A 24,593-nucleotide genomic window follows, 5' to 3' on the forward strand; every position below is an offset into this window, starting at 1 on the left:
CGAAGAGTCAGTGTAAATGAAGGCTATTTACATTGAAATCAGCCATATGAATTTTCTCTCCATAGACTAATTTTATCACAGAACAAAGGAAATTTTATAAAGATACCCCAGAGGCATAGCTGGTTGGTGCCATTTTAAATATGGCACTACCGTATCTATTTAAAATTCAATAAAACCAAACACAAAAATTTCAGCTTTTGTAAAAGAAAACACACCTTGACTTCATATCAGTTAAGAATATCATAGAATCATAGAAAATCTACAGCACAGAAGTAGGCCATTCGGCCCATCATGTCCACGTTGGCCGAAGATGAGTCACCTAGCCTAATCTCACTTTCCAGCACTTGGTCCGTAGCCCTGTAGGTTACGGCACTGCAGGTGCATACCCAGACTTTTTAAATGTGATGATGGTTTCTGCCTCTACCACCCTATCAGGCAGTGAGTTCCAGACCCCCACCACCCTCTGGGTGAAAATTCTTTTCCACCGCTCCCCTCGAATCCTTCTACCAATTACTTTAAATCTTTGCCCCCTGGTTATTGACCTCTCTGCTAAGGGAACTAGGTCCTTTCATAATTTTGCACACCTCAATTAAATCACCCCTCAGCCTTCCCTGTTCCAAAGAAAACAACTCCAGCTTATCCCATCTTTCTTCATAGCTAAAATTCCCCAGTCCTGGCAACATCCTCCTAAATCTCCTCTGTACCCTCTAGTGCAATTACATCCTTCCTATAATGTGGTGACCAGAACTGTACACAGTACTCAAGCTGTGGCCTAACTAGTGTTTTATATAATTCTAGCCTAACCTCCCTGCTCTTATATTCTACGCCTCGGCTAATAAAGGAAAGTACCCCGTATGCCTTCTTAACCACCTTATCTACCTATCCTGCGATCTTCAGGGATCTGTGGGCATGCACTCCAAGGTGCCTTTGTTCCTCTATACCTCTCAGTATCCTCCCATTTATTGTTTATTCTCTTGCCTTGTTTGCCCTATCTTCCTGCAGTCTACAGCTTTCCTCCTCACTATCAACCACACTGCCGATTTTTTTGTATCATCTTCAAACTTCTTAATCAAGTCCTCTACATTTAAGTCCAAATAATTAACATGTACTACAAAAAGCAAGGGACCTAGTACTGAGCCCTGCGGAACCCCACTGGAAACAGCCTTCCACTCACAAAAACACCCGTCGACCATTACCCTTTGCTTTCTGCCGCTGAGCCAATTTTGGATCCAACTTGCCACTTTCCCTTGGATCCCATGGGCTTTTACTTTTTTGACCAGTCTGCAGTGTGGGACCTTGTCAGTAGGCCTTGCTAAAATCCATGTAGGCTACATCAGTTGCACTACCCTCATCGACCCTCCTTGTTACCTCCTCAAAAAATTCAATCAAGTTAGTCAGACATGACCTTCCCTTAATAAATCCATGCTGACTGTCCTTGATTAACCCGTGCCTTTCTAAGAGACGGTTTATCCTGTCCCTCAGAATTAATTCCAATAATTTGCCCACCACCGAGGTTAGACTGACTGACCTGTAATTACTCGGTCTATCCCTCTCTCCCTTTTTAAAAAAAAGGTACAATGTTAGCAGTCCTCCAATCCTCCGGCACCACGCCTGTATCCAGGGAGGATTGGAAAATGATGGTCAGAGCCTCTGCTATTTCATCCCTCGCTTCTTTTAACAGCCAGGGATACATTTCATTCGGGCCTGGTGATTTATCTACTTTCAAAGATGCTAGTCCCCTTAATACTTCCTCTCTCACAATGTTTATCCCATCCAATATTTCATACTCCTCCTCCTTAACTACAATAGGAACATAGGAATAGGAGTAGGCCATTCAGCCCCTCGTACCTGCTCCGCCATTTGATAAGATCATGGCTGATCTGTGATCTAACTCCATATCCCTGCCTTTGGCCCATATCCTTTAATACCTTTGGTTGCCAAAAAGCTATCTATCTCACATTTAAATTTAGCAATTGAGCTAGTATCAATTGCCATTTGCGGAAGAGAGTTCCAAACTTCTACCACCCTTTGTGTGTAGAAATGTTTTCTAATCTCGCTCCTGAAAGGTCTGGCTCTAATTTTTAGACTGTGCCCCCTACTCCTCAAATCCCCAACCAGCGGCAATAGTTTCTCTCTATCCACCCTATCTGTTCCCCTTAATATCTTATAGACTTCGATCAGATCACCCCTTAATCTTCAAAATTCAAGAGAATACAACCCCAATTTGTGTAATCTCTCCTTGTAACTTAACCCTTGAATTCTAGTAAACCTACGCTGCACTCCCTCCACAGCCAATATGTCCTTCCGAAGGTGCGGTGCCCAGAACTGCTCACAGTACTCCATGTGCGGCCTAACCAGGGTTCTGTATAGCTGCAGCATAACTTCTGCCCCCTTGTACTCTAGTCCTTTAGATATAAAGGCCAACATTCCATTTGCCTTCTTGATTATTTTCTGTACCTGTTCATGACACTTCAATGATCTATGTACCTGAACCTCTAAGTCCCTTTGGACATCCACTGTTTTTAACTTTTTACCATTTAGAAAGTACCCTGTTCTATCCTTTTTTGATCCAAAGTGGATGACCTCACATTTGCCTACATTGAAGTCCATTTGCCACAATTTTGCCCATTCACCTAATCTATCCATATCGCTTTGTAATTTTATGTTTTCATCTACACTGCTTACAATGCCACCAATCTTTGTGTCATCGGCAAACTTAGATATGAGGCTTTCTATGCCTTCATCTAAGTCGTTAATAAATATTGTGAATAATTAAGGGCCCAAGACAGATCCCTGCGGGACTCCACTAGTCACATCCTGCCAATGTGAGTACCTTCCCATTATCCCTACTCTGTCACCTTTCGCTCAGCCAACTTCCTAACCAAGTCTGTACTTTTCCCTCGATTCCATGGGCTTCTAAGTTAGCTAACAGTCTCTTATGTGGGACCTTATCAAATGCCTTCTGGAAGTCCATATAAATAACATCCATTGACATTCCCCTGTCCACTACTTTAGTTACCTCTTCAAAAAATTCAATTAGATTTGTCAGGCATGACCTACCTTTCACAAATCCATGCTGGCTCTCTCTGATTAACTGAAAATTCTTGAGGTGTTCAGTCACCCTATCCTTAATTATAGAGTCCAGCATTTTCCCCACAACAGATGTTAGGCTAACTGGTCTATAATTCCCCGGTTTCCCTCTCTCTCCTTTCTTAAAAAGCGGAGTGACATGTGCAATTTTCCAATCTAGAGGGACAGTTCCTGAATCTAGAGAACTTTGAAAGATTATAGTTAGGGCATCTGCAATGTGCTCACCTACTTCCTTTTAAACCCTGGGATGGAAACCATCTAGTCCTGGGGATTTGTCACTCTTTAGTGCTATTATTTTCTTCATTACTGTTGCTTTACTTATGTTAATTTTATCGAGGCCCTGTCCCCAATTCAATATAAGTTTTCTTGGGATTTCCGGCATGCTATCCCCTTTTGTGAAGACAGACACAAAGGGCTCGATTTTACCGTCGGATTTCCTGTGGGTTTCCAGCGGGGGGCCCCCCGAAAATCCCGATATCCAGTCACGTGACCGGATCGCGCCACGATCCCGACCACTTCCGGGTTCCCCGATGACGTGCGGGGCTGCGTGCACGGCCCCCGCTGGTGGGAATCCCGCAGGCAATTAAAGCCAGCGGGGTTCCACTTGAGTGTACTTACCTTGCTTGTTGAGGTCATTTAATGAGCTGAATCAGCTGTCAAAACAGGAAGTGTGGGATTTTACCTTCAACGCAGAGTGTTTCACACACTGGGGGAAACAGTCTCCCTCCAACCAGGCGTGTTGCAGCCAGCAGCCTGTGGCAGCTGCCAAGGTGCACTCCACGGGGGTGGGGGGGGGGAGAGCCCTCACCCACGCAGGAGGCCACCGCGACACATAGGGCAACCCCTGCCCCCCACCACCCCCCGCCAAGCCAGAGGACAGACCGACGCGAAACCGCAGCCCCAGTCCGAGGAACCACCCACCTACCCTGCACAACCCCTCAGACCAACACCTGCCAGATGGGTGGTGCGTGGACACCCTCGGAGGACGAACAGTATGACCAGCCCCAGCAGCCTCGCAGTCCACGCCGTCCGCCGCAGAGACGTGGAGCCCCCCAACACGGTGCTGTTGCACACCCACCTGCACAGCAGGAGGGAGGGCAACCGCAGAGAGAGATGCGTCGCAGAGGGCACTACCCTCGCCACAGGGTCCACAGACCGAGACGCAGCTCCCCGGACCTCTCCGAGCAGCAGTGCACACGGAGGCGCAGATTCACTCGACATGTAGTCGTGGAGATCTGCAGGCTCTTTCATGCCGAGCTGCTTCTGGCTGGCCCCAGCACCATCTGCTTACCTGTCGCTGCCAAAGTCACCACTGCCCTCCACAACTTCTCCTCCGCATCCTTCCAGGGTGCAGCCGGGTACACCGCCGATGTCTCTCAGTCGTCTGCGCGGAAGAGCCCTGCAAATACACCTGCACCTACTCTGCAGTAACACAATGGGTGGCATCAGTGGTGGGTCCTCATAGTGATACCCAGGAGCGGGCATTATTGGACACAACAGACAGGATTCGCAGAGACATGGCAGTGGTGGTGCCAATATAATGTGTGATGTTTGTTGCTCTGAAATTCAATATAGGTAACACCCATGGCAAACCCTCAGACACCCTTGTGCATCCCCTTCATGCTCACGACACGTTTGCCTTACGCTGCCTACTGCACATATGTGATGCATGCCCTGTGGCTGCAGCACAGGTGGTGGCAGGTTGAGTGAGGCTGGCCGTGAGGGAGATGCACGAGAGGGTGAGTATGGGATAGAGCCATGAGATTGTATGAGGATTGGGTTGCGTGTTAGTGGCGGGGTGAGTACTGGCGAGGTGAGTAGGTGCAGGTAAGATGAGGATGGGGTTTGAGTGGGTATGAGGGGTGATGTGACAGAGTAGTGTTGGCGGTGCCGAAGGAGATGTGGGGTGGGGGCAGTGTTGTGGCAGACGGAGTGTAGGGGAAAGACTACGTGTTCTCACTGTGGCTGACCTACTGCGGTCATTGGAGCGCCTCCTGCACTGTATGCAGGTGGGCGATATGTTGGTGGCGCAGGTGACCCCCTCTGCCACCTCGAGCCAGGCCTTCTTGGTGGCAGAGGCAGGCCGCTTCCTCCCGCCCGCCGGGTGGAAGATCTCTGTCCTCCCCCTCCTCCTCACCCCATCTGATGATACCTGGGGTGAGGCATCATTAAACTGGGAGCAGCCTTCCCCCTGGGCTGCTCCATGCTGTAATTTGTTCCATTGGTTGCAGCATCTGTCAGTGGAGGACTGCCCCTTTAGCTCGAGAGCCTCCAGCTGACAGATCGTACTGCGCACGCGCAGCCCGCCCGACACGCAGACCAGCAGCGCGGACCCCGGAGGAGCAGGTAAGTGGCTCCAATTAGTGGATTGCCTGCTACGATCGCGCGGGCAACCCACTAATTTCACCGGGCGCGGAGGCCACGCACCTGAAACCCAACCCGCCGGAAACCCGCAGGCCTGCTAAAATCAGGCCCAAAGAGATTGAATTTCGGACGTCCGAGTGGATGCGTTCGTGGTGGGCGGGTGCTCCGAAAATTGGGTGTACCCGGGACGGGTCCGGAGCCCGGCTCCAACCCGCCCACTTCCGGGTTCCTCAGTGATGCGCTTAAATGCGCACACGGCCCCCGCTTGCGGGACTCCACTTCAGGCCGTTAGCAGACCTGATTTGTAGGATATTTTAGGAGGGGTGGGATTTTCATCTAAACTGAGAGTGTTTCCCGTACTGGGGGAAACACTCCCAGTTGAAATGGACGTGTTGCAGCCACCAGCCTGTGTCTGCTGCAAAGGTCCACTTGACAGGTGGGGAGGGAGACCCTCATTCATTGCAGGAGGCCACTCTGTCACTTTGGACAGATTGTAAACAATTTTACAACACCAAGTTATAGTCCAGCAATTTTATTTTAAATTCACAAGCTTTCGGAGATTTTCTCCTTCCTCAGGCAAATGTGCCTGAGGAAGGAGAAAATCTGCCTGAGGAAGGAGAAAATCTCCGAAAGCTTGTGAATTTAAAATAAAATTGCTGGACTATAACTTGGTGTTGTAAAATTGTTTACACTTTGGACAGAGTTTGACCTGCACCATCCTTCTCCTAACACTAAAATTCACCAACTTGCAACCTCAACCCCGGTGTGCAGACACATTTACCTACCTTGCGGATCTGCTCAAACGTACATCTTCCAGATGGGGGTCGCCGTAGCTGCAGTCATGACATCCTCGGCCTTGCTGGCCACGCTGTCCACCTCTGACACGTGGAGCTCCACAACACAGTGCTGTGACACATCCACCTGCACAGCAGGAGGGAGGGCAACCGCAGAGAGAGATGCGTCGCAGAAGGCACTACCCTCGCTACAGGACCTACAGACTGAGGCTCAGCTTCCTGGACCTCTCTGAGCATCCGTGCACACGGAGGCTCAGTGTCACTCGACATGTAGTCATGGACATCTGCAGCCTCCTTCATGCTGAGCTGCTCCCGGCTGGCCCGAGCACCATGTTCTTACCTGTCGCTGTCAAAGTCACCACTGCCCTCAACAACCTCCTCCGCATCCTTCCAGTGTGCCACCGGGGACATTGCCGGTGTGTCTCAGTCGCCTGCCCAAAAGAGCCCAGTAAATACACCTACACCCACTCTGCAGTGACACAATGGGTGGCATCAGTTGTGGGTCTTCATAGTGATCCTCAGGAAAGGGCATTATTGCACAAACCAGACAAGATTTGCAAAGACATGGCAGTAGTGGTGATAATATAATATGTAATGTGAGTTGATCAGAAATCAAATATAATTGAAAACCATGACAAACCCTCAAACACCCTTGTGCGTCCCCTTCATGCTCCTGACACATTTGCCTTACGCTTCCTACTACACATATGTGATGCATGCCCTGTGGCTGCAGCAGAGGTAGTAGCAGGTAAGTATGAGATGAGGATTGGGTTGAGTGGTAGTGGTGGGATGAGTACTGGCAAGTTGAGTAAGTGCAGGTAAGATGAGGATGAGCTTTGAGTGGGTGTGAGGAGTAATGTGATAGAATAGTGTTGGCAGTGCAGAAGGAGATGTGGGTTTACCTTGATTTTACTTGCCAATATTTTTTCATACCCTCTCTTTGCTTTCCTAATTTCCTTTTTATTTTCACCCCTGCACTTTCTATACTCTTCTAGGCCTTTTGTAGTATTGAGCGCTTGGTGTCTGACATAAGCTTCCCTTTTTTTGCATTATCTTACCCCGTATGCTCCTTGACATCCAGGGGGCTCTAGATTTGGCAGTCCCACACTTTCTTTGTGGAAACAAGTTTACTCTGAACCCCTTGGATCTCCCTCTTGAATGCTTCCTACTGCTCTGACACTGATTTCAAGTAGCTGTTTCCAGTCCATTTTTGCTAAATAACTTCTCCGCTTAATAAAATTGGCCTTTCCCCAATTTAGAACTTTAACTCCTGTTCTATCTTTGCCCTTTTCCATAACTATGCTAAATCTAACTGAATTATAATCACTCCCACCAAAGTGCTCTCCCACTGATACCCCTACCTGCCCAGCTTCATTTCCTAAAACTAAATCCAGAACTGCCCCCTCTCTCGTTGGGCTTGCTACGTACTGGCCAAAAAAGTTCTCCTGAATGCAATTTAAGAATTTTGTGCCCTCCAATCACTTCACACGGTTTGTGTCCCAGTTAATATTAGGGTAGTTGAAATCCCCTACTATTACTGCCCTATTGTTTTTGCACTTCTCAGACATTTGCCTACATATTTGCTCTTCTATCTCCCTCTGACTGTTTAGGGTCTATAGTATGCTCCCAGTAGTGTGACTGCCTCTTTTTTTGTTCTTTAGCTCAACCCATATGGCCTCATTTGATGATCCTTCTAACATATCATCCCTCCTCACAGCTGTAATTGTTTCTTTGACCAAATCGCCATCCCCCTCTCTATCTCGTCTGAAAACTCTGTAACCAGGAACGTTGAGCTGCCATTCCTGCCCCTCTTTAAGCCATGTTTCTGTTAAAGTTAAAATATCATATTGCCACATGTCTATCTGTGCCCTGAGCTCATCTGCCTTATTAACTATACTCCTTGCATTGAGATATATACCTTTAAGCACTGCCAAACTCCTTTGTTGTCTATTTTCTAACCTTTGTTTCCTCAGCCTTCCAAACTCACTTACTAATTTTCTGCCTTCCACTTCCAATTCTGCTTCTCTCCCATCTGAATCTACAATCAGGTTCCCATTTCCCTGCTAAGCTAGTTTAAACCCTCCCTAACAGCACTAGCAAACCTCCCTGCAAGGATATTGGTCCCGGCCCTGTTGAGGTGCAACCCGTCTGGCTTGAACAGGTCCCACCTCCCCCAGAACCAGTCCCAATTTCCCAGGAACCTAAAGCCCTCCCTCCTGCAACATCTCTCCAGCCACGCATTCATCTGCTCTATCTTCCTATTTCTGTACTCTATAATCTGGAGATTACTACCTTTGAGGTCCTGCTTATAAGTTCCTTTTCTAGCTCCTTAAAATCTGCCTGCAGGAGCTCATCCTTCTCATCATTTGTCAAAGAAAGAGCAGAAATAGAGGTTAATCGCAATGACGAAATGTGCACATTTGCATCTAATAGTTTTCATATCCCTACAGCATGGAATCCAATTCACTGCCAACACATCGAATGCCAGAACGCAATCAACAAACCTGCTGTGAAGGTATTGTGGATTCTTGTATCTTTTTGGGGTAGATTTTTGTTGTCATCGCCGAGGTGGTAATTTTTCAGAGAGGATTGCTGGCACCTCATTTTTATTGTCTTCACCGCCTGGGCAATAATCTGGCGGAGCAGATTGCATGTCCTTTATGGAACCCACCTGATATCAGGCAGGTTCTGTAAAGGGTAGGTGATTCTGGTGAAGATGTCTACAACAAAGGGACTCAGATATGATATTAAATGCAAAGACAGTGAGAAAGAGAAACTTTGGAGCACTGTGAGGTTGAAATTAGCGATTAAAGTATGTCAACATTTAAAAATTAGTTATAGATAATAAAGGGAACTAGGAAAAATGCAGGCACATGGGATCAGGACTACTGTTTACATGGAAGATGCACAACAACACAGACTGGTTGGGCAGAAACTGAGGGTGTAATTTTAATCTAACCCACCGGATGGGAAACGAACAGGCTCAGGTCAGCCGCCCATTTTACAACTCTCACAAATTTATTCTCCATTGAAGTCAATGGAGGGTAAAATTGGGCCATGTGTAAAACGGGTGGCTCACCCGACCCCATCAGCTTCCGCTGGGTGGGTTAGGCTAAAATTGCTCCCAGTGTTTCCGTGTTGTAATTTCTATGTAATTCGATGTAACTCTTTTACACTAAATGAGTGACAGTTTAGTAAAAGAATTCTTCGTTAATCTTACGTTGCATTGATACCACTTTGTATTGATTTGAAATTATTTTAAAGACTTTCTTATTAAAGGAGAAAGAAACCCTGGGGGAGTACTTTCAGTGTGTATTAATTAAAATGGCTGTGTCATTGGAGATGGCATAGTAATGAAGGCCTGAAATGGCAGATTTCCATGGGAGAGGAAAGTGACTCAAAATTATCTTCAATACGTTTTTCAGTGTTTTTGAAGTTACTCTTTCTGGGGTTTCCTTTTCCTTTAATATCATAGAATCATCGAAAGGTTACAGCATGGAAGGAGGCCATTCGGCCTATCGGGTCCATGCCGGCTCTCCGCAAGGGCAATCCAGCTGGTCCCACTCCCCTGCCCTTTCCCTGTAGCCCTGCAATTTTTTTCCTTTCAAGTACTTGTCCAATTCCCTTTTGAAAGCCATGGTTGAATCTGCCTCCACCACCCCCTCAGGCTGTACATTCCAGATCATAACCATTCGCTGTGTAAAAAAAGTTTTTCCTCATGTTGCCTTTGGTTCTTTTGCAAATCATCTTGGGCCCGATATTAAGAGGGAGGTGGGTTGCCAGCGGAGGGTCGACTGGGCGTGTGGGTAACCCGCCCAGTAAAATCCGTGGGTTCCCCATGCGATTTTAAGTAAATTGAAGCCATTTACCTTGGCTTCCGGGTTTCACGCTGGAAAGCTGCGCAGCGGGTGGACTGCGCACTTGCATTATAGGCTGTCAGCTGGAGGAGCCCTATTTAAAGGGGCAGTCCTCCACTGACTGATGCTGCATAAAGGAGCCAAAAGAGATGCATTGGAGCAGCCCAGGGGGGAAGGCTGCTCCCAGGTTTAATGAAGCTTCACTCCAGGTCCTACTGGATGGGGTGAGGAGGAGGGGGAGGACAGAGATCTTCTCCCCGCAGACGGGAGGAAGTGGCCTGCCTCTGCCACCACGAAGGTCTGGCTCGAGGTGGCAGAGGAGGTCACCTGCACCACCAATATATCACGCACCTGCATACAGTGCAGGAGGCGCTTCAATAGCCTAAGTTGGTCAGCCAAAGTGAGTACACTTACTCATTCCCCTACACTCCGTCTGCCATATCACCGCCCCCACCCCACATCTTCTTCTGCACTGCCAACACTACTCTGTCACATCACTCCTCACACCCAATGAACCCTCATCCTCATCTTACCTGCACTTACTCACCCCGCCAGTACTCATCCCACCACTATCACTCAACCCAATCCTCATACAATCTCATGGCTCTATCTCATACTCACCCTCCAATGCATCTCTTTCACAGTCAGCCTCACCCCACCTGCCACTACCTGTGCTGGAGCCACAGGGCATGCATCACGTAGTAGTATGAAGCGTAAGGCAAACATGTCGTGAGCATGAAGGGGATGCACAAGGGTGTTTCATGGTTTTTACTTATAATCGATTTCTGATCAACTCACATTACATATTATATTGTCACCACTACTGCCACGTCTTGGTCATTCTTGACTGGCTTGTGCAATAATGCCCTTTCATGAGGTTCTCCATGAACACCCTTGATACCACCCATTGGGTCACCCTACAGTGGGTGTATGTGTAGTTTCACGACTACTTTGTGCAGGTGCCTGTTGCGCAGCACTGTGTTGTGTGGCTCCACGTGGCGGAGGTGGACGGCATGCCTGGCGAGGCTGGTGATGTTGCTCGTCCTCCAATGGAGTGATGAATGCAACAGTGGACCCCCCCCCCATCCTGACGATGTGAGTGTGAGGGGGTCCACAAAGTAGGTAAACGTGTTTGGACAGCAGAGTTTAGGGTATGATTTAATAATTTGGAGTGTGGAAACAATGGTGTGGCAGGCAAAACTTTGTCTGAGGTGACAGAGTGCCCTGCTGCAATGAATGAGGGTTTACCCCGCACCTGTTAAATGGACCTTTGCAGCTGCCACTGGCTGCTGGCTGCAACACGTTTGTTTAAACAGGGAATGTTTCCCCCAGCATGGGAAACATGCTCTGGGTAGACCAATATCCGAATCCTCCTAAAATCTCCAACTAATGAGGTCTGTAAATGACCTGAAGTACCCAGATAATGATCTTAAGTGGGATCCCGCCGGCTTTGATTGCCGGTGGGAGTCCCACATGCGGGGGCTGCACGTGAATCGATTCACATCATTGGGGAACCCGAAAGTGGGAAGGTTGGAGCCGGGCTCCGGACCTGCTCCGGGGTTTCCCGATTTTAGGAGCCCCCTCCGCCATGAACGCACCCGCTCGGCCATCCGAAAATTGACCCCCTTAAGTCTATGTCCTCTGGTTCTTGACCCTTCCGCCAATGGGAACAGTTTATCTCTATCTACTCTGTCTAGACCCTTCATGATTTTGAATATGTTTCAAGATGAGTTGCATCAAACCATACTGTTCTGTTTGATTCTGCTTTTTGTTCCTGGATGCTCAGCAAGTTGAGGTATAACAATGATATGGAAATGGCATTGACATTTTCAAGCCATAAACCAGTTCCAGTCAAGCAGAAGTCAATGGAACATAAATCTCCCTGTACTTTGCCTTAAATTGATCAGTGTTCCTCAATCTGAGAATACCCCCAAAACACACATGTTCCTCACATTCTCTATCCTAGTGACCTTTTCTGAATAATAGTTTCAAATTGACATTAAATTTGCAAGCAGTAATGTGCTATGAGCGCATGCCCATTTATAGTTGGTTTATGACAATCCAAACAACTCCACTTTTACCCAAAATAGTCATTAACATTTTGTGAATTATTCGTTTAGCTAACATCTATATCAATTAGATTAGACTAAACCTCTTCTTGCACACTTGTGGAAGTTTCTATAGTCTTGTTCTATTATTCTACCACTAAAGCCACTTCTGTTTTAGGCATTTAAAAAGAACTAGGCAAAGCCAGATTTTGGTATTTGAATCTTCCACAATTTGATTTTGAATTGGTCTTTTTTACTTCAACATGTAGGTAAACTAGTAACAACCTGGAATGTTAATCTATTCAAGTATGCCTATCCTTCTATCAAAGTACTTCATCTTGCTGCTCAACAACAACCATAACTTGGATTTATATAGTGCCTTTAATGTACTAAAATGTCTCAAGGCGCTTTACAGGAGCCTTTTCGGACAAAATTTGACACCGAGCCACATAAAGAGATATTAGGGCAGGTAACCAAAAGTTTGGTCAACAAGGTAGGTTTTAAGGAGCGTCTTAAAGGAGGGAGAGATGGAGAGACAGAGAGGTTTAGGGATGAATTCCAGAGCTTAAGGCCTAGGCAGCTGAAGACACGGCCGCCAATAGTGGGGCGGAGGAAATCGGGGATGCACAAGAGGCCTGAATTGGAGGAACGCAGAGTTTTCAGAGAGTTGTAGGGATGAAGGAGGTTGCAGAGTTAGAGATGGGCGAGGCCATGGAGGGATTTGAACACAAGGATGAGAATCTTAAATTCGAGGCATATTTGGACTGGGAGCCAATGCTCAAACAGAAGTGATGAAATATATCTCAAAGGTTTCTAAATTACAATATTGATTGAGACTGGGATTCATATTTGGGCCTTCTTGCTGAGAATCAGTGCTCTGTTGCTAGTTACTGTGCTATATCGTGAAGAAAGTTTTAAGTTATAATGATTTGAATTCTGTTGAAGATTTAGTCTGGTGCGATGAACTAAGTTAATTTACAGTTTTAAAAAATTTTATCTTTTGAAGATGTGCATAGATCCATCCATTTCTGTGGCATTGGGTGAGAAACCACCTCCATTATACTTGTGTGAAGAATGTAGTCAAAGGATTGCAGGGTGAGTAACAGTTCAGTAAAACAAGCATGAATATTGGTATCTTCACACAACTTTTATCATGGTACACAATGCTAAAAGCATTAAGGAAAAGTGTTAGAAATATTAAAATCAGCACCACAAAACACTAACTTGTTTTATGAAACTTTTCTGGGGTCCCTAAGTTTATAAAATAGGGCATGGACCTAAATTAAACAGCCCCTATTAATGTGGCCAATATATAATAGTGAAATGTCAGATTGGCCATGTAAGTGCTGAAACTCAGGACAACCAATCATTCCTTAAACACGGTCATAATTATTGTTGGGTACATTTATTTATACTTTTTATTAATTTAAATGAATATGTTGAAAGGACATGCCTTCCTCTTTCGGTTCGGAAGAATGGTTTCTACACAAAATGTGAATTCATCCTCTATATTTTTGGATACTGAAAGTCTGCTGTTTATTTCCAGGGTTTTCTGTTGTTATTTTAAACTTCTGTTCTCTTTTCAGAGTCCAAGCTGAATGGTTAATTGATGTTTTGCTACCACAAGGTGAGTTCTGGACTGATAATACATGTGTAGCTCTCCAGTCAGGTGTAGTTTATCTGTATTGTAAGTTTTATGGATGAAATGAATAATTTTTACTTGTGAACTTAATTTAATACAAACTATGGTGTTATGAATCAGTACAAAAAAAACACATTAGGAATATAGGATTTTATTTCTTTAGAGAAAATTATGCAGAAAAAACTTAATGATTTTGGCAGAGGGGGACAATTCAGTTTGGTTAGGCTTATATACAGCAGCTATTCCAGAAAGCACATCATATGCCAATACTAATTTGGGAAGCTTCTGATATCAAATCTAGTTAGACATTTTGTAATCTGTACGTCGGAGATCTGAACCATTTTCATGGTCAGGCCTCATTAGCATTCTGTCCGTGAGCTACATGCACTTTTGGAGCAGCTTGTTGATTGGAGGGGGCAGGAAACCTGGTGATTCAATGTGGGGCCCAGCCAGTGCAGGCAAGTTAAGTGGGGGGAGGAGACAATCGCGAGGGAGGGCTGCAGAGAGTCGGGCATCCAGAAGGGGGGCCGATTTTTCCAGTACAGAAATTGTTTAAAAGCTCTTTTGTATAATTTTATTTGTGTGATCACTGCTGTTTAGGCTGTCCCATGCCAAGTACCAATGCTTGGAGTGTGCATGGTGCATGCTCCACCCATTGGTACTTCAAAATTGCATTGATGTCATAGGACTCTGATTTGCATAGGCTAATGAGGCATTTGCCTGATTCCTGGGCTGCCCATTCCAAGGTCCCACCAAAATGGCAGTGACCCTGACTTCGGCGGGAACAGGGTGGTATGTGTTCTGTCATTTTCATTGCGCTACTGCCCCTGTTTCTGCCTAATGGGGAGGGGGAATGAATGTCAATCCCAATATCTTGATGTGCTGAATGTCTCCTGAGACTGCAGTCAGAAATGAAGTTCACGAAAAATGAATTTATTTGTATTCAATTTTAAAATGTTATTTTTTTAACCCTTTTTAAGTTCCCGAACACAATTATCGTTTCCTGTCTGAGAGGGTGAGCAGATAGCCTGCACATAGATCACTGACAATGCAGCTATTGAGCTGTTTGCTAGGAGCTCAAGTCAAAGGGATGCAGACTTGAGTGTATTGCGTATCTGGTGCACAACTGGTTTAACCATACATCACCAGATCTGAAATGATCATACCATGCACTATCGGGTTTCATTCTGTTCTGCCAACCCCCCTGCCTCTCCCCCCCCCCCCCCCCACCTCTCCACTACTCCAGGATCATCCTGAAGAGTAAAGATACCCTCTGGCCTCTCCTCAGGCATTGTACTCCTCCCTTTCAAAACTGCTGTCATTATTTCCTCCTCAAAAACCCACCCTTAACCACTCTGTCCTTGCAAACTACCGCCCTATCTCCAATCTCCCTTTCCTCTCCAAAATTCTTGAACATGTTGTTGCCTCCCAAATCTGTGCCCATCTTTCACACAACTTCCTGTTGAATCTCTCTAATCAAGTTCCACCCCTGCCACAGCATCAAAACTGTCCTAACCAAAGTCACGAATGACATCCTCTGTGATTGTGACCATGATGCATTATCCCTTCTCGTTCTCCTTGACCTTTGTGCAGCCTTTGACACAGTTGAACCACACCATCCTCCTCTAATGCCTCTGCTTCGTTGTCTAGCTCAGTGGGACTACTCTCCCTTGGTTCCACTCTTACCTATCTGTTCGTATATAGAACTGCTCGAACAATGGCTTCTCTTCGTGCTCCTGCATTGTTACCACCGGAGTCCCCCAAGGATCTGTCCTTGGCCACCTCCTCTTATTTACATGCTGCACCTTGGCAACGTTATCCAAAACATGAGGTCAACTTTCACGTATGCTGACGACACCCAGCTCTACCTCTCCACCACCTGCCTGGACCCCTCAACTGCCTTTGTGTTGTCAGACTTCTTATCTGACATAAAGGCCCCGATATTACCATGGAGGCAGGTTGGCAGCGGGAGGTTGACTGGGCACATGGGTAACCTGCCCAGTAAAATCGGTGGGTTCCCCACGCAATCGCAAGTAAATTGAAGCCACTTGCCTTGGCTTCTAGGTTTCCCATTGGAAACCTGCGCAGTGGGCGGACTGTGCACCCACATCACAGGCTGTCAGCTGGAGGAGCCCTATTTAAAGGGGCAATCCTCCAATGCTGCTCCTGCAGCAAACAACCAAAAGTACAGCATGGAGCAGACCAGGGGAAAGGCTGCTCCCAGTTTTAGTGATGCCTCACTCCAGGTCTTATTGGGTGGGGTGAGGAGGAGGAGAGACATCTTCTATCTGGCCGACGGGAGGAAATGTCCTTCCTCTGCCACCAAGAAGGCCTGGCTCGAGGTAGCAGAGGAGGTCAGCAGCAGCAGCAACATCTCGCGCACGTGGATACAATGCAGGAAGTGCTTCAATGACCTAACTAGGTCAGCCAAAGTGAGTGCACTTACTCATTCTCCTACACTCCGTCTTCCACATCACCGCCCCCACCGAAAACTCCTTCTGCACTGCCAATACTACTCTATCACATCATTCCTCACAACCATTCAAACCTCATCCCACCATTACCGCTCAACCCAATCCTCATACAATCTCATGGGTCTGTCTCATACTCACCCTCTGATGCATCTCTTTCATGGTCACCTTCACCCAAACCAATGCATTCAGCGGTTGGCCACGTCACCATCACTCACTCACGCCTCTCTACTTTCTCCCCTTATAGGAGAAGGGAGCCGAGAATGCACGGGAGAGGGCGAAGACCGGAGGGGGGCCGCAACATCTGGTGGTCCTCACGGTCGCGGAGCAGGAGGCTCTCAAATTGAGCCATACCCTCGAGTGCCTGTCCGTGGGGGATGCCGAGACTGGCACCTGCCACATGGCTGGTGACAGAACTTTAACATTCAGCACTCGCAATAGCAAATGATGTTAATATGCCTTGCCATCTTCAGCACCTCAACATCTGTCATCATGCTTAATATTGCCTTCTGTTCTCTTCCAGGGCCTTCAGCGACTGCCGTGACGGCAGAGGGCAATTCCTCAGAGGACCTGCCGGCCTCTGAGGGGGTACAGTTACATCTAAGTGAGCGCAGATACACACACCTCGGTGGGTCATCGTCCTCACTTGGTTGGGGTTGCACATGATGAGTCACCACACACAAGTGAGCACGAGCAGACACTGGTGGCAGGGGCAGCTGTGGAGAGTCTGCATCGGTGGGACCACTCTTCTCCAGGCTCTGCTCAGCTGGACACAGATGCTGAACCCTGGGGGCCATCCATTAAAAGGAGAATGATTGAGGGGCAGCAGCACATTTGCGAGGTGCTAGAACAGGTGCCACGCGCACTCTCCACAATTGCACAGAGGATGAAGGAGTCCAACTCCTGCATGAGTGGAATGGTGGCACAGGTACAGGAGGGAATCTCTGAGATACTGTCACAGGAACGTGAAGGCATCTCTGAGATATTGTCGCGGGTAAGTGCGGGAATGTCTGCGATGGAGAGAAGGCTAGTCTCCATCGAGCTTCAAGCACGGCTCAACAATGAGGCCATTGCGGCGCTGACAACGGCCGTTCGGACTCAGGGTGAGCAACTTTCTGCTGCCTTAAACAGGCAGGCAGATAAGCTAGCACCAGCTTTACAAGGCTTCACACATGTCCTCCAAACTGTCGTCCAACAGAGTGGTAGGAGTGATGTGGGCCTGGCCCAGGAGAGGGATGTTGGCGTCAGGGGACATGGAAGTGGGGACGCCACTCAAAGCGCTTCCACGTCTCACCCATTGCCCCCCTCTCAACCAGTACCCGCAATGCTGCCTCCTCTCCAGGTGGTTGAGTCTGCCCCTGCACAGGTACAGGTGGAGCAGTCTTTGGAGGGGCCCTCATGGGCACCGAAACTCAGAGGGTGTCGGCCCAAAGCATCTAATCGGTCAGGGCATGAACAAGAGCAACCTGCCACTACCTCTGCTGCAGCCACAGGGAAAGCACCATGTTGGAGTAGTAGGAAGCGTAAGCCAAATGTTTTGTGAGCACAGAGGGGATGCACAAGGGTGTTTGACGCTTTATGTTTTTTATTTGTATTTGTTTTGTTTTCCATTCACAATAAATATTATTATCACCACTACTGCCACGTCTTGTCCATTCTTGACTGGCTTGTGTAACAAGTCCCTTTCATGAGGTTCACCATGAACACCCACACTTGATGCCACCCATTGGGTCACCCTATAGTGGGTGTATGTGTAGTTGCACAACTATTTTGTGCAGGTGCCTGTGGCGCAGCACTGTGTTGTGGAGCTCCATGTGGAGCAGGTGGACGGCATGCCTGGTGAGGCTGGTGATGTTGCTCGTCCTTGGATGAAGTGATGAATGCAGCCATGGCGCCCCCCCCCCCCCATCTTGACGGTGTGAGTTTGAGGGGGTGTGCAAAGTAGGTAAATGTGTTTGCACAGCAGAGTTTAGGGTATAATTTATAATTTTGAGTGTAAAGACGAAGGTGTTGCAGCCAAAACTTTGTCTGAAGTGACAGAGTGCCCTGCTGCAATAAATAAGGTTTTCCCCCCACCTGTCAAATAATCCTTTGCATCTCCCACTGGCTGCTGGCTGAAACATGCCTGCTCCAACAGAGAGTGTTTCCCACAGCACGGGAAACATGCTGAGAAGACTTGAAAATTCTACCCCTGCCAAAATCTCCTGTCAATGAGATCTGTCAAGGACCTCAACTAGGTAAATAAGTATTTAAATTGTCATCCCGGCGGCTTTAATTGCCGGTGGGAGTCCCGCATATGGGAGCTGCGCGCACACCCGACCGCGTCACTGGGGAACCTGCAAGCAGGCGGGTTGGAGCCAGGCTCCGGACCCACTCCGGGGTTCCCCGATTTTAGGAGCCCCCCCACCCCCAAGGCATCCGCTCGGCCATCCTAAAATCGACCCCAAAATCTTTGATGAGCCTCAACTGTCTCTGTTTTGTCAGACTTCTTATCTGACATAAAATCTTTGATGAGCCTCAATTTCCTCTAACTAAACAATGGTTGAACTGAAACCATCGTCTTTGGCTCCTCCAAAATCTCTCTACCCTTGTCACCGATCCCCTTCCCTGGCCACTGTCTCTAGTTAAAGCAGGCTGTTTGCAATCTCAGCGTCCTAATCTGAGTTTTGGACTTCATATCCTCATCATCACAAAGACTGCAAACTTCCACCTCCATAACATCGCCTGCCTCCACCCCTGCCTCAGCCCTTCTGCTGCTGAAACCCTCAACCATGCCTTTATCACCTCCAGACTTAACTATTCCAGTGCTCTCCTGGCCAGTCTCCCATCCTCCATCCTCCAGCCTCCATAAACTTCAGCTCATTCAAAACTCTGCTGCCCTTATCCTATCCGACACCAAGTCCTGTTCACCCACCATTCCAGTCCTCACAGAAGTACTTTGGCTCCTGGTTTTGTTCCAATATAGAGTGCCCATAACTACAAGCAATACTTCATTTGTGGCTTAACCAGTGGAAGCAATCTCTCTCATACTTGAGTGTCCTGGCAGTAGAAATTCTAGGTATGGTGAAAGCAAAATCAGCGTATCTGCCTGAAACCCTCCCACTGTTTCCTGTGACAGTATGCAACAGCCTTATTAATACTTACTGGTAAGTTGCCTCCTTCATAACTGTGACAAGTTGTGGTGGAAAGTAAAATGTGCATACATAAGGACATTGTGTCTGGAGTGGCTTGTGCATGCAATTTTGTTTAAAATAACAATTATTTACTTTCTCCTCACAACTTTCCATAACAACGGAAGCAGCACCATATTGTTAAGTACCAGTGAAAACTACTCACTTGCCACTATGTGAAAAGAATAACTGCTGGCGATGGCATTACAAACAGTGTGGTTTATCAGCAGGAAGTTGAAAAGAAGCCCCATAAATGCAGATATGCAAGCAGTCTTTGATATAAACCAAGTATGATTAGCCCTTCTCTTCTAGCCAACCAGAGAATTCACAGAAATGTGAGATTGTCCATAGGCCCAAATCGACTTCTGCTGCTGTGTTGTGGACTGGATATTAAGGCTCTGTGTTGCTACTTATTCACTGGCATATTCCGATAGAATTTTGTGCTTTGTAATTTCTTATAAATATTCATTAGCTATTGCCTCAGTAAGTACTTTTTGGTTGGATGGGTTCTTCTGTTCTAAAGTGCTTTTGAGATTAAAGAAGACTAGAACCATGTGTTTTGTTAAAACCATTTACACATTGTTTCCTTTTGAAGTATCCGAAAGAACTGACTGCAGTTGGCAAAATCAGTTTAATAACTGATTCTCCACTGGAAGAGCAAATGAAAGTTGTTTTTTCTTCTCCCATAAAATGGCATCAAGGCTGTTCATAACTCTTGACCTTTGTAGTTCTGAGGCACATACTTGAAAGAAAAAAACAGAATGGGGCAGAACTTGCTCCCGAAATAACGGAGGAGCTCAACAGCGCTCCACATTTTTAATGGTGAATCGAAGGAGCAAATTCCCGCGTTTGCACATGCGCACTAAAACGCGGAAATCGTGAAATTGGTTTGCCGGCGGTTTGACAGCTGCGAATTAAAGGGACATCGCATGTGCAATCATTGAAATCATTGAAAAATCTTAAACTTGCACATCCACCCAGCTGGAAAGTAACTAATTATGTCACCAAAAGGTACACTTAAAAATACCAGCTCTAAACTAAGTTTTAAAAGCGTGGTTCGTCTTAATGACTGCCAAACAACAATAAATTACATTTTAAAAATGTGGAGTCTCATATTATTCCTTATTTTAATAGTTTTTGGTCATTAAAAAAATTAAATGTTTTTTTAACTTTTCCTTTTGTCTCTTTAATTTAATTCAGTTATTTCTTTGGCTTTTCATAAACATTTTTTTTTATTTACAATGACTTCCAGAATCTTGACTTTAAATGAATGAAGTCTGCTTGCCTGTTTGTGGGCGTGACTTCTCTTCTGACAGATTTTGTGGGCGTGTCTTCTATTCTCCCAGACAGTTCCATGCGCATCAATTCACGATGCTCAGAGGCTGAGTTGATAGTGCACAATTTTTTAAAAGTTCAAAATCAAGCAAGTCGACACCACAGAGCCCGCAGTAAGTACATTCGTTAATTTAATTCACAGGAGCTGCTGCGAGCATTGCCTCGTTGCTCTGCGCAAGTTCTGGCCCATTAGAATGAGTTGTGATGCCCCCATTATATTATTTCTGATGTGACATTATTTCAACTGGGAGTAGTGATAAATTGGCTTGAAGCTCTTTGGGACATCCCGAGGATGTGAAAGGTGTGATATAGATGCAAGTTCTTTCTCTCTGTCTAAATGAAAGAAATAAGCACAAATCTCAGATGTGCTAAAAGCATTTAAAATAAATCTGTGTAAAGGTGCCATTTCAAAGTCATTAAGATACTTTGGCCTAGAAATTGGATCGTTCTCAAATTGAGAGGCTCCTGGCATAGCACATGCTGTACGCGGCTAATAAGGCCGGAAGCACGACCATGGCAAATTGGTCTGCCGACCAAGGTCCTCGGGGTGAGGCAATCGGGCAGGGGGCGAGCGGCGGCCGTCAGCGGCCCGTGGTTTTATTGTGGAGCCAGGAGGAGAACTATTGCTCCTCCTGGCTCCACATTCAGGTAAGTAAGAAAAATTTAAACTTGCCCTTTGGGTGGCAGCCCCCAATGATCCCTTTAAGGAGCGCTGGTTTAGCTGCCGTACGCCTGAGAAAACTGACTGCAGCATACGATAGCGCATGCTGCGGTTAGTCGCAAATGAATTTTAGAAAGGAACCTGTAATAGGCGTTAATCTCTCGATTTGCATAAGCAATGGGCCTAACACCAGTTTCAGGCGGGTAGTCTGGATGACGACAGGGAGGCCTAACCTATATGATGTGCAGCGCACTTCTGGTGCAGACTGAGAGCATGTATGGCGCAAGCCCAAAAAACAGGCGCTCAACAATCGAATTTCTGGACCTTTAAATGAGTGCCATTGTCAATCAACGCATATAATTATTAAGAGAGTTTTTCCATTGTTTTGTTCCATGTGTGTTCCTATTTCTGTTTTCTTCATTAAATATTGCCATTAATATATTTTTTTGCAGGATGCTTATCTGTTTTACAATGGTCAATCCCAGCAATGATTGTAGGTTATTTGTCCATTTTGATTTGTTTGTATATCTTTTCCTTTACAGCTGAAATTTCTGCTATTTGTCAGAAGAAGGTAAGACCAGTTTGTAGTCTGGTGGATAAGTTCCAGTGGTTGTGGTTTTCATCTTGTGGTTTATGTACATCTATCAGCTTATTCCATCGTGCAGTAGTTTTTGTTTGATCACCTGGCTGCATACTGTACTTACACTGTTCTATGCCTTCATGAGTTTGCCAGTGTTTCAGGCAATTAAATAAAAAATTCCAAAGGTTTACAAAAATGAATCAACATTTATGAGTTGAAAGAGTGGAAGTGAACCTAGGGCTAAATTTTATTCCACCCACAGACCATAGCTGCCAGTGCCCAAGATGCTGTTTTGCTATTTTATTTAGCAAAATAAAGTTACATTTCATGCAGGTGAATAAATATTAATATATCTATTTAAATATATTTGACACAGTTTTGGTGCAGAATTTCATAGAATCAATGGGGAAGAAATGGGTTCATATGGTAATTTACAAATCAGGAACCATTTCTTCCCCAAAAAAGAAATGAAAAGGCATTAGCATTTGAAAATGAAGCAACAGCAACACAAGGTGCCAAAACCTTTTTGGATAGTTGACTCATCAGGGTCAGTTCTGAATAAGATTTTATTGAAATAATTTTAAATTATTTTTATATGTGCAAATATTCCACTCCTCCACAATGCATTCTGCACCATGGTGATTGTGGTTGGCATGCCACTTAAAAAGTTCTGTAATAAAAAAGCAAAGGCACATTAATGCAAATTGATCCTTCTCCTGCACTGTGGCAAATGGGAGTTGGGCAGAATAGGTCCTTATGTTTCTACTGTGGCAAAAAGACATATTTTTCCCATGATGCAATGCTAATATAATTCAGCCCATAGCTTTGGAATTTTAGTATTTGAAAGATATAACTCAAATGCTACATTATTTTTTTATATTTATAACATTTGTAATTCACTTAACATCTCTATCCTCTATATATTGCTTGAAGCATTGTAACTCTTACCTGCATTTTGAAATCATTATCAAATATTTCTAACAAAAATGTCAATATACTTCCACCATGGCTGATTGGATATACACTGTGTATCTGAAGAAGCTAGATGTGCATTCTTCATCGAGTTGAACCAGTCAAATTTGTGCTTTTCGTATGGCTTCTTGTTGATGTTTCAGTTCTTTCGGTTTCAGTATTTACCATATCAATTTGTCTTGCAGAATGGAAACTAATTCCTTTGCCATACCTAGTTTGTAGGACACTTAAATGATATAATGACTTTGGCCAGAAAAGAGAGACATTATGTATTAACATTGAATAAAATTGTTATCTTTTTCCACATCATCTTTACCAAAGCAATATTTTGGAAATAGAAGGCTAATTGCTAGTGTGTTGTTTTAGGAAGCAGTAATTTGTTTGTTGGCATTTAGTTAAATTGTATGGTGACAATCCTTTTGAGAGGTTAATTAGATTCTGAAATTGGATGAATAAATACTATTTATGTCAAAGAAGAAAGAATCGTAGAAAAATCCACAGTTCTACAAAAACTTGTGTCAATGGGTTAAAAAGAAAGCTGTAAATGCTATGTAAAGATTACTTTACTACTTTACTTTTAGACTAGACCTTCCCCAGCAAAAAAGCTTTCCATTATTGTTCTTTAAATGCATCAGAAATGTAAATGACAATGAACACTCTAATCTTTTCACTGGCATATTTTACAAAAAGCTTTTGAAATATGGTATTGGAACAAATACTCAGGAGAAAAACACAATGAAATAATCTTATGTCATGAAAACATAATTTTAAAAATGTAATTTAGAACCCACTCAATAACTTGAATCTTAAGGAGACTACATTGTCTAGTTTTCTAATGTAACATTATTATATTGTCCAAAGATGTGTCAAATTATGCTTTTTAATGAGGTATTTGTTATATAATCATTCTGAATAAATTTACAGTTGCATCAGAATGATTGGCTATAGTAGTCACAATGGCAGAATTTGTTTCAGTTACTGCTTATTGTTATTCAACATCAAAGAGATGTACTTGCTACTATTGTGTCTTTAAGAGAAAGGAATTTAATACCCATGAGATGTGTCGGTCTACCACAGGCTTTTTCTCTGAAGTATTCTCCTGATTATTTTTAGTATTTGCATTTCCATTGTGTTTGGGTACAGAATAGTCACAAATAGCATATGTTATGCCTCAGTATATAATCCCAGTATCATGTGAAGAGTAGCGGTCTCTTTAGCACTTTTAAAAAAAGTCTCAACACTGTTAAGCCATCATGAAGATGTTGACAGAGAATCAGCAAGTTATTTGAATAAATAATCATTTATAGTAATGGTTATTGTTTCTTTAAATTTTTAATAGGTGCTATAGTTACTTTAAAAACTAATTTAATTGTATTTCCTTTTGCATAATTTATAATGACTCTGGTGCAAAAAAATTGGAACTAGTTCCTTTGCATTAATGGGCCAGAAATCGCTCCCGAAATAATGGAGGAGCTCAACAGCGCTCTCAGTTTTTAGTGGTGAATTGAAGGAGCAAATTCCCGCATTTGCACATGCTCAATAAAACGCAGAAATCGTGAACTTGCTCTCGTGGTACACTGACGATTTGACAGCTGCGAATTAAAGGGCC

General features: G+C 45.1%; 1 protein-coding gene across 1 annotated transcript in view; it reads left to right on the plus strand.

The window, feature by feature from the left end:
• LOC137326650 (protein unc-79 homolog) overlaps positions 1-24,593 on the plus strand; it is a 180,337-nt gene that overhangs the window by 28,204 nt on the left and 127,540 nt on the right. The window contains exons 8-11 of the mRNA XM_067991943.1: positions 8,699-8,763; positions 13,160-13,248; positions 13,740-13,780; positions 21,975-22,003. Of these exons, the coding sequence (XP_067848044.1) occupies positions 8,699-8,763; positions 13,160-13,248; positions 13,740-13,780; positions 21,975-22,003 (224 nt within the window). The remainder of the gene's footprint in view (positions 1-8,698; positions 8,764-13,159; positions 13,249-13,739; positions 13,781-21,974; positions 22,004-24,593) is intronic.

The sequence above is a fragment of the Heptranchias perlo genome, chromosome 10, assembly GCF_035084215.1.
Source record: "Heptranchias perlo isolate sHepPer1 chromosome 10, sHepPer1.hap1, whole genome shotgun sequence".
Classification (NCBI taxonomy): Eukaryota; Metazoa; Chordata; class Chondrichthyes; order Hexanchiformes; family Hexanchidae; genus Heptranchias; species Heptranchias perlo.